The 14244-nt window shown below is 33.1% G+C and overlaps 1 protein-coding gene across 14 annotated transcripts in view; it reads left to right on the top strand.

Annotated features, from left to right (window-relative positions):
- Nucleotides 1-14244, top strand: part of LOC117972799 (transcription factor 4-like) — a 175617-nt gene that overhangs the window by 96089 nt on the left and 65284 nt on the right. For 8 of the 14 annotated variants that reach the window (XM_059024479.1, XM_059024459.1, XM_059024482.1 and 5 more), the window contains 2 exons: nt 2831-2960; nt 4149-4198. The exons of 3 other annotated variants lie outside the window; for them this stretch is intronic. In XM_059024479.1, coding sequence (XP_058880462.1) covers nt 2831-2960; nt 4149-4198 — 180 coding nt within the window. Of the gene's footprint in view, nt 1-1133; nt 2135-2830; nt 2961-4148; nt 4199-14244 lie in introns of those variants that run through there. 3 more of the 14 variants (XM_059024500.1, XM_059024501.1, XM_059024457.1) reach the window with 3 other exon arrangements.

The following is a 14244-nucleotide window of genomic DNA, read 5'->3' as shown; positions in this document are numbered from 1 at the left end:
TTTCTGGTACAAAGCTCGTCGCTTCAGTGTTACAATGTACTTGTTTAACCCTCAACCTTTTTTTTTTTTTTTCCTGGCATAGCAAATCAGTCTTTATTATTGTGCAGTTGCACAGCACTTCCTCCAAAAACAAAGCGAACGAGAAAAGCTACTGTAATGTAAAATGTTTAATGGAAACGTGTTTTTTTTTGTTTTGTTTTTTTTAATTTGCTGAATTGAATTGCCTTTTACATTTTACGCAGTTCTGTGCATGGGTAACATTTTGCTTTCATTTTGCTGTTGGGTTGGTAATGGGGAATTTTACATTGATAGTACAATTCGTTCCAGATTTAAAAGTATGTACTGTATTACAGTCCACGTGTCGTCTAGTTTGGCAAGTGATATTTTCAGAATCATATTGTACTGTACCAACAGAACCAACTACAGTACATCGACATGGATGCCTACTTACTTTAAAACACAGTCCTTTCAGCTATGTATTTTCTGACATTGTATCTTTTTTGTGTTCCCTGAAAAAACTGTGTTTGTCTTTTACTGCCGTGTGCAAACAAATTTCAATGAGAGAATCAATGAAATATGCCTCTGGATGAAAAACGAAACTAACAGGGGGGACTGTCTTCAAATAGTAAGACATTCAGCACAGATTGCTGTAAATATCCTGCCTTGACCCTGCTGAATCAAATCTTCCATGAACAATCTACCATCATGATCTATCTCTGGTTTTATGTCAGATATAAGAGAAAAATGAAACGGCAACACTGCAGAAAAGAAAAATATGTGCTACAATATACGTCTCCCTGTACAGTTCCTCAAACCCAAGTCATATTTTTTCTTTCCGTATGAAGTGTGTGTGTGTGCAGTGCTGCTGGGGGTTGTTTGGGTGGTAGGGAGCAGGTTACAACGTGATCACCTACATACACTCAAAAGATGAAATAATCAGATATGCGTTACATGTGTTTAACCGTCACTGAAGTTAAAATTTGATTGGGTCGGATATGTGAGTGCTGACTGTAAAATACAAGCAAGATAATCATCAGAAAAATGGGAGGGGCAAGGGGGTGATCATGCTGATAAGTGAGGGGTAAGACATTGATATTAAAACCTGAGTTATCAAACCTTACTTAAAAAAAAAAAAAAAAAAGTGTCTAACCTTATTCCCCCTATTGTATTTTGCTACTATATCAGTCATGGTCATGTATGATGCCTTTTGTTATTGAATAGCTAACTGCTAGTATTTCTAGTAGGCTGGTTCTTTTTAAGGAACCTTAAGGGTTAACAATTTTGAAAATACTTTGTAAACCATTAGCAAAAAAAAAACTTTTTGTGCACTTTTCTGTGGTATTATCACCATTACCTTAATGTCTGCATGTTCTAATCATCCTTTTTTACCCAAGTAGGCATACCGCTGTTTATTAATGTCAACATTCGAGTCTTAATCCTTCATGGGGTGTTTTTTTCCTGTTCAGGTGTTTGCCATTTATCTTTGTTAATATTTCTAGTGCATGCCAGCTGGGGACAACTACTGCAGTCATCTCTGAAATTGGGCAGAATAACTGCATGATCATTTTATTACTCAGTTTCTGAGCTACATTGTTGTTTTAAAATATGCATTGTGGGAGGTGTGCCACTCTGTTTTAGCATTTTTTTTCCCTCCTCTTTAAAACAAAAAAAAAACAAATAAAAAAGCCTGACTTTATTTAAGACAAGGAGCCTTTGTTTTGTCTTGCAAATGGCTTGTGGAATTCTTCAGTTCTCAGCGGGTTAACTGGGGAACAGGAGCTGAGTTGTAATTGGCCTATTTAGGGTATTTTGCATGTGAATGGTGTGCTAGTGAAGCATTACTAAGTCTGTTGTGAGCGGCACAGTGATTAGAATTTAGATTAGGGAAAACACTTTCTGTACTTTATCAACTACAGTAATTAGTTCAGTTGCTGGAAGTTAACTTTGAGTATCGATAAAGTTGGACTTGCTTTCCGCTCTTCATTTGGCCATGGCTAGTCCGAGTTGTTAAAAGTGTGGTGCCTTTATATAAGTGAATGAGCATTTATGTACTTTTTGTTGCTCAACAATTTAAGGTAATTAAGAGAACCATGTTTTCTGTGCAAAGTTTAATCAGGAGATATGCATGCTTTGGGTAAGTGTACTTTCACAAGACGGAAAGGAAAATCTGATGTTAGATATTGTTTTTAGATCCCTGATTTTATAGGTAGTAATGTAGTACTATAATGTAGTAAGATGTTTTACTTGTGCTACTATTGCACCTGCTAACTAGAATATGTAACTTTAGATGTATTTTTTAATTATTTATTAACAAAAAAAACAGTTTCATTGCACCAAAAAATTAATACTTCACGCAATTGAACAAAATGACACTTCCATGTACAGGTGCTGAACTTTTTTTAGGCTTGTATTGAGCAATAAACCTATATACTATTTGTCTTTTTTTGAATAAGTAGTTTAATTAACTTTGCTGTGCCCTCTGAATTGAACTTGAATATAGAATAGCATACTCCTTCAGTATCTGGTTTTGTTTTTAATAAAATAAAATAAAAAATAAAATTGTACAGCACTACATTGTAGAATAAATATTTGCACTGCATATTTGATTTTTTTAAAATCTATATCTAAATCTTTTTTTAATAAAGTTTAATATATATATTTTTTGTACTATATTATCAATAATATTTTTAAATCCACTTCATTGTTTGTCAGTAGGAACAAGTAGAGGTGTCTTTGATTCATTTTATAGCAACGTTTGTTTTATAATTATTTCCCCCCCCCGTTATTTTAACCCTTTTTAATTGACCTGGTGTGTTCTTTCCCATTTCAGCCGAGTCACCTGGGAGGTGAGATGGGTATGGGTAGTCCTGGGGCACTTTCACCTACAAAGCCAGGGTCACAGTATTATCAGTACTCCAGCATTAATCCCAGAAGACGACCATTGCACAGCGACTCCATGGGTGAGCTTCTCTCCTAAAGCCATGGGCTTAAGATCCTTTTAGTCACTCCATTATATTAACCTGTTAGTCACCTCATCAGAGTAACCATCACTGTTCATCCGTTTGTGACATCATCGGGGGTCATTGTAAAGGGTAAAGAAGTCCTTTTGAGCATCTTTTTGGTTTACAAAATAACCTTAATGTTGAACTCCTTGTGTATTCAATACGTTTTTGGAAGGTTTACAAATAAGCACAGCCACGCAAATGGCTTATTAGTTGAAGTCCTTCTTCCTTTATAAACCAGAACCATGCTGGTAGTAGAGAGAGAATACTCAATTGATAGAAATGCTTTCCACCTTGGCAGGCAAGGCACAGAACACTATTTACCTGTGTCTCATCATGTCCTCTGGTTAATACAGTCGATACAGTTGAAACTGGGATAAAACAAAATATTTAAGCTTGAACCCACTGATTTTAAAATATAATTTTGTGGAAGCTACTTTTTGGCAAGTAGAATGAATACCCACATCTGCATTGTGTTTTGACTGGTGTGGTTTTAGCTTTGAAATGATTTATACATTACTACAAAGTAGTTCATAGTAATAAGTACCTATAATATTTCATGGGGTTATTTTAAATATTTGTACGACCAGTTTCTGCTTTCCAAATGAATAAAATGATGGAATGTATTCATCATCATGCCTATGAATGGCTTAAAAAGAAAAATAGACATTCATTTCACAGACCGGAGGGATTTCCAGGTCTGCTTTCTCAAGCCATTTCATTAAAGCAGTGATTTCTTTATATAAAATATATACACTTCTATATCTATATCTTTTCTTTCTATGCAGCTGAAGGGCTTTTGTCTGAAATGTCCTTTTGTGTACATCCAAAAAAAAAAAAAAAAAAAAACTTTTCTTACACATCCACACAAGAGAAAGAGAGACAGTCCTCTGCTGTCAAGAAAGAGATTTACACTGCACTCTCTTATTGTGTTATAAATTGGTTGGTATTGTCTCACGGCTTTAACAACTCAACTATAGTTTTAGTTTAGGAGACTAGCCCACTCTTTATTTAAGCATCATTTTCTGCCATTTTGCTCATTTATATTGTTTTGGAGAAGTTTAGTCTGGCGGTTTCTCGCAAGAGTAGAATAAACATTTGTCGTAATAGATCATTCTACTTAATTACCTTTTTTCCACTTTACAGAAGTTCAGACAAAGAAAGTCCGGAAAGTTCCTCCAGGGTTACCATCCTCAGTAAGTTTTAAAGTGCAATTTAATAAATGTGTACATTGTGCTTATTTGTTTATTTAGATAGTGAATGACTGAAGCCATGACAATTGTAACTTGACGTGGTTACCACTGTCAGTGTGTACAAAAATTAAAATCAAATTCAAGTAAAACAATTCGGTTAATAAATAAATATAACTTACTGAAGAATTATTGTAGATTACACTTTCCTTTGATTGGAATTGGTCCATACATGTTTTTGTTTGCTATGACCACAGTCATGGGAATAAAATAAGTTAAATTTGAAGTCTGCAACCTTTACATTTTAAAGGCTGTGTTTTGAGCAAGTCTTACTCGAAGCTGCGTTGACTGAGTAGCTTGCCTATTGTCCTCTGTGGCGTTAGCCGCAGAGTCTGATAAGAACAAACGGGTGGGAGGAAAAAAAAGCTGTCTGCTGTTTTTATCAGGGTTATCAGCACTTTTTAGTAAATGACTCCTGTGTAATGCCATTTTTACCTTGCTGGATGAAAATAAAAATACAAATAAAAAATTAGGCTCTGCTGACCTTCATCTGTGAAAGCAGGTCCCATTTTTCATTTCATTCGTAACTAGATGAAAGCTCTTCGATTTCAGATACTCCTGTCTGGGTTCCAGTAAAATGGTCATATAAAGGGATGGTTTGTTTATTTTTTTTCCTATTACTAACTGTAGCAGCCAATAATATGGGATAACTGCAATCCAATATTTATGATAGTGAGTTCATACCAGTTTAAATGGTCTCAGTTCACAAGTGGTCTTTGTATGGTTTGGGTCGGCTTTGACTACAGAACATTCACATTTACCAGACGTTAGAAGTCAGGCATGAGATGTAGTTTGAATATTAATCTAGTTTACTGGTGAGGGCTAACCAGAAATCAAGAATTATAATAGGAACATTTTATCAACATAACCCTATGTACAGTACATCTAATTTTGTTCAGAACACGCATTTCAAGTGTTTAGGATTAGCTTGAATTCTTTTCAATTATTCTATAGAGAAGTTTGTAGATTTGTGTTGCTGTGCAATGCAGACACTGATTTGTTTACAAGTGGCAAGAAATACAAAGTTTACATTTAAAAGTGTAACTTGGTTTACTTGAAAATGATTTGGGAGTTTTGTTACTAATGATGTGCTTTAAATTGATGTGTCATAAAAGAACAACAAATGAGGTAGTATAAAGGTACATGGCATGCTTGTATTTCAGTATGCTATGTCCTTATTATTATTATTATTATTATTATTATTATTATTATTATTATTAATAATAATAATAATAATAATAATAATAATAATAATAATAATAATAATACCAATGTTATTTTTGTATTTCAATTGCATGTAAAGGCTTATAAAATGAGACCATGCTTGTTATAAAATGGTCTTTTAAAACATTTATTTATTTAGTTTTCGTTTCAGTGTTTGTTTTTTTTGTTGCTTTTCTTGTGTATTTTTTTTGTAATTCTTTTAGTATATTTTAAGCACAATTATTTATTATTATTATTATTTATTTCTTAGCAGACGCCCTTATCCAGGGCGACTTACAATTGTTACAAGATATCACATTATACATTATTTCACATTATACAGATATCACAATTTTTTTTTACATACAATTAACCATTTATACAGTTGGGTTTTTAATGGAGCAATCTAGGTAAAGTACCTTGCTCAAGGGTACAACAGCAGTGTCCCCCACCTGGGATTGAACCCACAACCCTCCGGTCAAGAGTCCAGAGCCCTAACCACTACTCCACACTGCTAATTAGGACTAACAGTGTGTAAAACAGATCAACAGTGCACCAGCAGTTCAACCAGCTATGTTCATTGCTTCAGTAAAGACTATGTATAGTATCTAATATCATCGACTATAGACAAAATAGATAAAATAAATCATTTTTATATTTTAACATTTTTTATTATTCAAAATTTGAAAATGTATTTCCTGAGGTGCATATGGTATACAAAATATAAATGTTCACCTATCTCATGATCACATGTCTACAAATGGTATTCCAGAAATATTCACTATTTTCAAAAAATATATATACAGTACTAAATAAAACCTTTTTAAAATGTATTTGTGGTTGATACATTGGTGTTATTGCAAGGGTTTCACATTATTTAGTGCCAATTACACAACAAACAGCATACCAACACAAGAAAAATGTCTAACTTTTTTTTTCAGTACATCAGCTATTTTTCAAAAAGAACTGTTGATGATTTAAAACATACTTGGTAATCAGTGGAAGAACTGAATACGACATTGTGTGTGTCATTTATTTAGGGAGCATTGCTTATTTAACACTGAGTTTATTTAACTCATTTAAGTGAATCTAATAGACTGCTGAGACAAAGGGAGCACTTAAATTCTCATTCTTCTTTTATTTTGCATTCTTTGCTTTGTTGAAGGCTGTAATGCATGTTTTCTGCTAAAAGGTTATTTTTTTATTGATATCAAATACGGAGGTGTTCATAGAAGATCTTTTCATTATAGCTCGTTTATCTGTTGAATTGGATGTAAAATAAAGAATAATCATACAGAGTAGATTCATGGATTCATTGTGATGTCAAACTATAGAGTTGAGCTCAGTATAAAAAGCTTTGTTCTGCAGAGATGTAAGTCCTCTCTATTATGAAAAGAAAAGGGAGGGTCAAGACTTACTACAGTGTCAACAGTAGGAGTATTGTTAGCCACGCATTTTGAATGGGCTTTCCAGTAGTCTAAGGGTTTGATTATCTGAGATCCGTTACCATGAAGTCATGGAAATTCAGAGGTAGAATTTGAAAAATGTTCCTCCTGAGTGCGTTTTTTTTTTTAAATTTATTTGTTATTGGTTAAACAAATAAAATATGCAGTGCCATCTTAAACTATAGTACATTTTTATTTATTTATTTATTTTTAAATAAAGGATTGGGGTGTTGATTGGAAAATGTGATTAGTGAGATGGTGACAGTCCCTAACCTTCTTGAGAATGCAGTGAAATTTAAGTGGAAAAAAAACCCAACAACTATTACTGCATTCCGCCCCCCCCCCCCCCCTTCCCTTTTTTAAATATTTTCCTAGCTCCCATTCTATTGTTGGCAAAAATGTTTGCAAAGTTAATTTAGTTAAACTACAATTATCGTGTCACTTCAGGGAAACCTTGAAATAATGTGGTAATCAAAAGGAAATTAGTTCCCATTAGGCAGTGCAGTTTCACTGGTAAATGTATTTTTAAAGTACATTGGCTTTTTCTCTTCATCATTTAATGCAAAAACAGATAAAGGCATTGTCATTTTTGATGGAGAAATCATGCCATTACACATTCACAGCACTGTGGACATCATACTGTGGGCACTGCACTAAATAATATTCAGATGAATAATTTGAAACCTCAGAAATGACAGTGTGTTGGTATACACAATATATACAGTATATCAAGTTGTCATGTTTCTGGTATTCTGTGTGTGTTTTTTTTTTAATGGTGGGACTGATTGGGTGTCTGTGTGTGTGTGATTTATTATTTTTTTCTTAAAGAAAATGTTTTATTCTCATATGTTTAATTAGTGTTGGTGCCATCATGAATTCGGATATGTAAAACTCACAGAAAAACAAAAACAGACATGTCAAACATGCATATCTAGGTAATCAAAGTGTTATGTGTTTTATATTTATTTATATATATATTATTTATTTTTATTATTTATTTCTGTAATTGCTAAATTAAATCAGATTATATTTAAAGTAGACAGCGTTAATTAAATTAAACTGGGTCTACCAGGAGGCACAGTTGGGATTTACTGTCGTCTTGTCAAGACTCATCTGATGTGCTGTAAACTCTGAGCTCTTGTGCCCCCTTCAGAGTTATTCTGGTACTTCTGTCATTTTATATTTATTTACTAGTATTCGGCTTTAATAAGAGACTAAACGCACAAACATTTTGGGTAACAAGTATCAAAGCTTGTGCTCTTGTTCATAAATGTTTGTTTGTTTGTTTTTATTATTGTTTTACACATGGGACTCTTGGTAAGAAGTATGTTTTTGGAAACCGCATTCACTGAATGAATACTGAATTACAGTTGCATTCTACTTTTTGTTGAAAAACAAAATTAAGAACCCCAAGCCCTCGTGGATTTCTACTGCAGTACACACAATGAGAGCATAGTATACTGTTGTATATAAAGTGGTCTGTTTGCTGGGCAAGGATCTTTTAATCCATTTATTTATTTGTGGATAAAATGTGTATACCATGCACATACTGTGAAATTAAAAGCCTTTTTTTATTGATACATTGCACATTAATGCATTTTTTAAAATTACAGACACCACTAGTTCATGTGGCTAGAATTGTTTATTGACGTTTAACTGTGCTCTTGTGGTTTCCACAATGTTGTCAGCATATGTCATGCAGTTGTATTTTCAGAAAATAAACCTTGCCATACACATGCAGAGACTCAGAGTCCCAGCACTCTGCCAGTCCCTGGCTCCCTAAACATCCAGTAGGAAACATAAACTTTATTGTTTGCTAGCCTAGCTGGCTTCCCTGTCTCACAGTTGCTTTGCTCCAGAGATGCAGTAAAAAAATAAAAAAATAATATTTACACACATTGCAAACACACGATCAATGAGCCACATTATAAAGCTTCAGTTTAACTTCCAGAGGGATGGGAGTCCTAAGACTTACACATTTATGATCACAATGTACAGCTACGGCCAAAAGTTTAGCATCACCTAGAATTTTAGGATTGAGACATTAATAAAAAAAAAAACTATGAAATGATATCACAAAATAATACTGAAAGCCATAATAGTATTACAGTATTTTATGTTAGATTTTAAAATGTCATTTTTTTTTTTTTTATCTTTTAACAATCTTTTTTTTTTTCGTTGGCTATTTGAAAAACTACAAAGCGGTATGCAATGCAGGTTTCATTCGACTTTATGAAGCAAAGTGAGTAAATTCTATAGGGTGATGCAAAACTTTTGGCCATAGCTGTAGATAACAGGATATCAAGGCAAGCCGGTAGCTTGACTGGTAACCAGAAGAAACGAGAAATGTTTCCACTATTGCATGCACATTTTGTCTGTGTAGAGAGCAGCGCAAAGTGCTGAAGCATCCTATAGAAAGTTAACTCTTGTGCCTAATTCCCATGGACCCTGCTGTGTTAGCCAATGCCCCCTTGTGGAGTTAAAGAGATGGTTATTATTTATCCCTCTGCCTTTCAGCTGTATTTTAACAGAGTGCCCAATTTAAATCACTTCACATGTCACTAATCGCTTTGGTATATTAAAACAGATTTTAATAATTGTAGACGGAAGTGGACTTGGCTGTTAAATGATCTCAACATTTTTCTTTTTTTAATTGAGCTCAGAGAACAGTTAACCTGAGTTTATATTATTTTGTCTTGGGTATTTGCTTTTTAATAAGTTAAATAGATAAAAAAAAAAAAATGTATATCATTAACACTAATAATGCTGTGGATTTAGTATTGTAAAGAGTACATATTCTGTAGTCTGAGAGCCGTACTCCTTTATTAACAAGACTCCTCTCCTGTATTGACTAGCCAGAGATATAAATCCACAGAAAAAGAGCTCTAAATCTAAGTAAAACATGTAATAAAGAGTATTGTTTAGTAGTTTTGAATGGCCATTTTTAGAAAAAGCAAAATACTGGATTACTAACTGACATTTTGAAATTTAATAAGCTTTTGTAGTCTTCAGGGGATGGTCTCAAAATGTTATTAAAGTGTGTGTGTTTGGGGGGGAATAATGTCTATGTTTGAACATAATATTAATAATTTTTTGTGAATATGGCAAAATCTTATTCTTTAGCATGGAAATTGTGGGGGTGGGTTGGAGGGGTGCTGAATGCAGCAAAGGTGCTGTGATGGCGTTTGGATTTCCTCATGGAGCAATTTATCTCGCACAAAAGAACAAGCTGTTTTAATTTTTGTTTAAAAACAATGTTAGGCAACTGTTGCAAAATCAAGCCTGCAAGTTCAGTTAAGTAAAGACTTCATCCTTTTGTGTATATATATATATATATATATATATATATATATATATATATATATATAGTTCCACAAATGTGTTAAAGCAAAAAATATATACTATACAATGTGACAAGAAACTAACAATAAATACACTAAATTCTAAATATGACATGCTTTTTTTAATTTTTATAAATAAGTCTTTTATATGAGACCTAGATTGCACTTTTTAAATGAAATCTTTTCCCAAGATTACAGTAGTTGGATTTGGCTATAGTTATGTGAGTTAAGGCTTTCTTAGCAAAGTAATATACTGCCCACATTAAATCTAAATGAAACTGTAAAAAATTAAGACATTTTAAAATACTGTACAGAAATACAGTATTCTATGAAATTGTCATTATGTATTATCAGTTGTAGTTAATCCAGAGTATGTTACCCAAACCTGTAGTTTTGTAGACAATTTCCACCATAGAGTTGTACAGAAAGAAATTATTAGGGAGGCTGTGTAGTCCAGTGGTTAAAGTAACAGACTTGTAACCAGGAGGGCCCCGGTTCAAATCCCGGCTCACTCCCTGACTCACTGTGTGACCTTGAGCAAGTCACTTAACCTCCTTTCTTTCAGGTGAGACGTTGTTGTAAGTGACTCTGCAGCCTAGTCTCTGTAAGCCGACTTGGATAAAGGTGTGTGCTATAAACAAATAATAATAATTACTCAACTCAACTTTTTTTTTTTTCTTTTTCTGCTTCATGGTCATTCCTCAAAAACAAGATAGATTGGAAAAGTGTGAGGTTTGTCAGTCAACCTAATCAGTAAGGGTATGCAAGTTGTTTATACACACACACAGAAACCAGCAGAAGTAGAATTAGAGAGATGGAGAACAACATGGTGCGTGTATGATCTGCTGATATCAGTTAAATCTGCTAGTTTATATCAGACTGGTATGTTTAATACTATTTGCAGAGGGGAGTGCTAAATGTTTGTACTAACCTGTACCATGTTTTAGTGCAAGGCTGCCTATATCAAAATGCAATAGAGATGTTGGTTTATTTATTTATTTCTTAAATGTATTTATTTATATAAAATACTTTAGTTTAGCTTAGTTTATTGACTTTGTGTCCACAGAACCAGCACAGGTACATCTCAGTAGTGCAAGCACCAATACAAAGACCATACCACCTAAGTAGACCATACCCACTAAAATATTTTATAGAAATAACATGTTCCACAAAAATAAATTACAGCATATTATCAGAAATAGTTACATGTGACATGCAACAGTGTCTCCTGTTGTGTGCCGGCCTTAGTGAATGAAAACTGCACCAATTCCAATCCTTAATTAGTTATACAAACATTTTCTCTCCAGGATAGAAGGGTGGGGTTTTAGTGAGAGGGCCTTGGAAAGAGCATTATTCAGTATAAGGTCTAATATTCCACTCAAAACACAAACAGTAAGAACATGCATTCATTTTATTTACATTTATGTGTTCTACAACAAATGTATATCCGATCAGGTGTGATCTTGTTCTGTATAAATGTATCGTTATAGACCAGTGACAGTCACAGATTCTAAATACGCATCCTACACATAAAGCGGGTGCCACTAAAAGGGCAGGGCTCAAGAAAAAAAGAAGGTTGGAGCTCCCTTCTATTTCAACCTAGAAGAACATGAAATTTCAATATTTCACAATGCAAGATTGTGTTTTTTTTTTTGTTTTATTTATACTGTACTGTAGGTGCTGATGCAGTAGGACATTCCAGCTTTCATATGTTATGCATATGTTATTGGCCGTTGTATTCAGCTGGACTTGATAACGACAGAATGAAAAGCAGCAGAATGATATGACGGCCCATATAACAAATGGTGTTTATATTCAACTTTTTGTTTTATTATTTTAATAAGGTTTGCTAATCTCATTCCAGTAATATGACTGCAAACTTGATTATCATCGGTAACTCATTTAAAGAGAAATCTACTATTTATGGTTTTGATAAAGACTACACTATGGACACTATTGTGGTCCTGGGTTTCATTGTAATCAGACTTAATTTTGGAAATGCTAGAATTTAAACTGCAGAAGGCACCTTTTGAATTATCCATTAATTGTGGGGATAATTAAATACCGCTTGTGTGCAACAGGCTTGGCAAAGTAGAGCTAAAGCTTTTAAAAAACTTATTTTTTCTCAAATTTCAAAGGTTCTGTTTGTGCAAAAATCAGAGAATCACCATAAGGGCTGCTTTGCATTTTTAATTTAGTAACTAACATATGAATACATTTGCATATTAATTAGTTGCAGATTAAATCATGCATACATAATTGCCTCCTTACTGTGTTTAATGTTTGTCAAAATCTCCAGCCTGGGTTGATGGATGTCATTTGAAGATTACAATTTGATGTACCCTTGGAAATATTTGAGCAGATAATGCAAGATTTGAAATGGCAGAATTAGCTAAAATTATAGAACAATTACTAATAAATACTTGGAGGGAAAGGTGCAGTTCCTTTTACAGAAGATTTTTCCGTGCACCGAATAATTCCCTATTCATAGTCATTAATGCATCTCTTAATTACCCAGCATATGCAGATTAACACTTTCAGCACTGGATTTCTTTAGTTCTACAATGTGTAAAATGAAATTAGTGTTTGTTTAAAATTCAGATCAGTTCATTAAAACAATTTGAACTTAAAGGATCATAAAAAATAAAAATACATGTTTGTTTGTTTTTTTGTTTTTACTATAATCCTGTGCTTAAATTGTAAATGGTGAACAAAATAGGTGCAAATATGTTTATATATTTATACATAATATATATATATATATATATATATATATATATATATATATATATATATATATATATATATATATATAATTTCTATTTCTATTATGTGTTTGAGTTAAACTATCATTACCAATTGGTATAACATAAGGAAGTGTGTGGTTTTTTTTGTATCCATTTTGTGCTGTTGTATTATTTTATTGCCATGTTACAAAAGGTTTGGGCAAAAGATACAAAGGATTTGTTAGAAATTATATTTGTCGGTCCATGATAGTGCATTGCTGTACCATTTCAAGTAGAGTGTGTGGTAGAAGTTTGGTTCAGGGCTTTATTTTATTTTATAGGGAAATAAAGGTATTTCTTGTAAAAAAAAAAAATATATATATATATATATATATATATATATATATATATATATATATATATATATATATATATATATATATATATATATATATATATATTCAGAAACTCATTCAGAAGTTTGAACAACAGTTATTAATTTTTTTTTTTAGTTTCTGGACGTCAGTAAAACTTAGACAATTTAGCACTAGGTGTTCTGGTGTATGCAAAATAAATAAATAAATAAATAAAAAACTAAAAAATATTTGACATGTCTAACTATTAATAAAAATAGTTTGCATATCTATACCTAAAGCAATTATATGTGTTAAACAACAATATTGCTGGAATATTTATTAATATGTACTTTTATATGCAAAGATGCTGCAATTATCTGAAACATGCAAGTGTTCCAGCTCTCTGTTGTGCAGTTGAATATGAAGGATGAAAAAAAGCCATCAGTGATGGGGTCAAGATTGATATTTTACAGGTGTTTTTGCCACGAAAACAGCTGAACATTTGCTTTTCAGCAAGGTGCTGATACTTTATTAGCGGTCGGCAGATATGCTTGTCTCATGAGGAATGTGTGGTTGTGAGCTGGCCAGGCCAGAATTATTAACTACTTTAAAGTGGCGTGGTATTCAGACAGAGAAGCCCCTTGGTTGGTGTCAAAACTATCTAATGAGATTTTGTTTTTTTTGAGCATCACACGATCAGGGTTTTTTTTTTGTTTATATTAGCTGTGCTTTTTGTTTAAAAAATGGTGCTGCTGTTGCAGGATTTACATGTTTGTTTTCTGTGGCATGGCTAGTCAAGGGTGTGTTGTACCAAGGGCTGATTGTTGCCCCCAAAAGCTTTGTGATTGGTTGAAGGGCTTGTGCCATGATCTATTGGTACTATGGTTTCTCATACCCCCCCCCCCCCCCCCCCAATCTGTG

This window comes from Acipenser ruthenus, chromosome 1 (assembly GCF_902713425.1).
Source record: "Acipenser ruthenus chromosome 1, fAciRut3.2 maternal haplotype, whole genome shotgun sequence".
Taxonomy (NCBI): Eukaryota; Metazoa; Chordata; class Actinopteri; order Acipenseriformes; family Acipenseridae; genus Acipenser; species Acipenser ruthenus.
The sequence above is the reverse complement of the archived record's forward strand: the minus strand, read 5'-3'. Positions and strand labels throughout refer to the sequence as shown.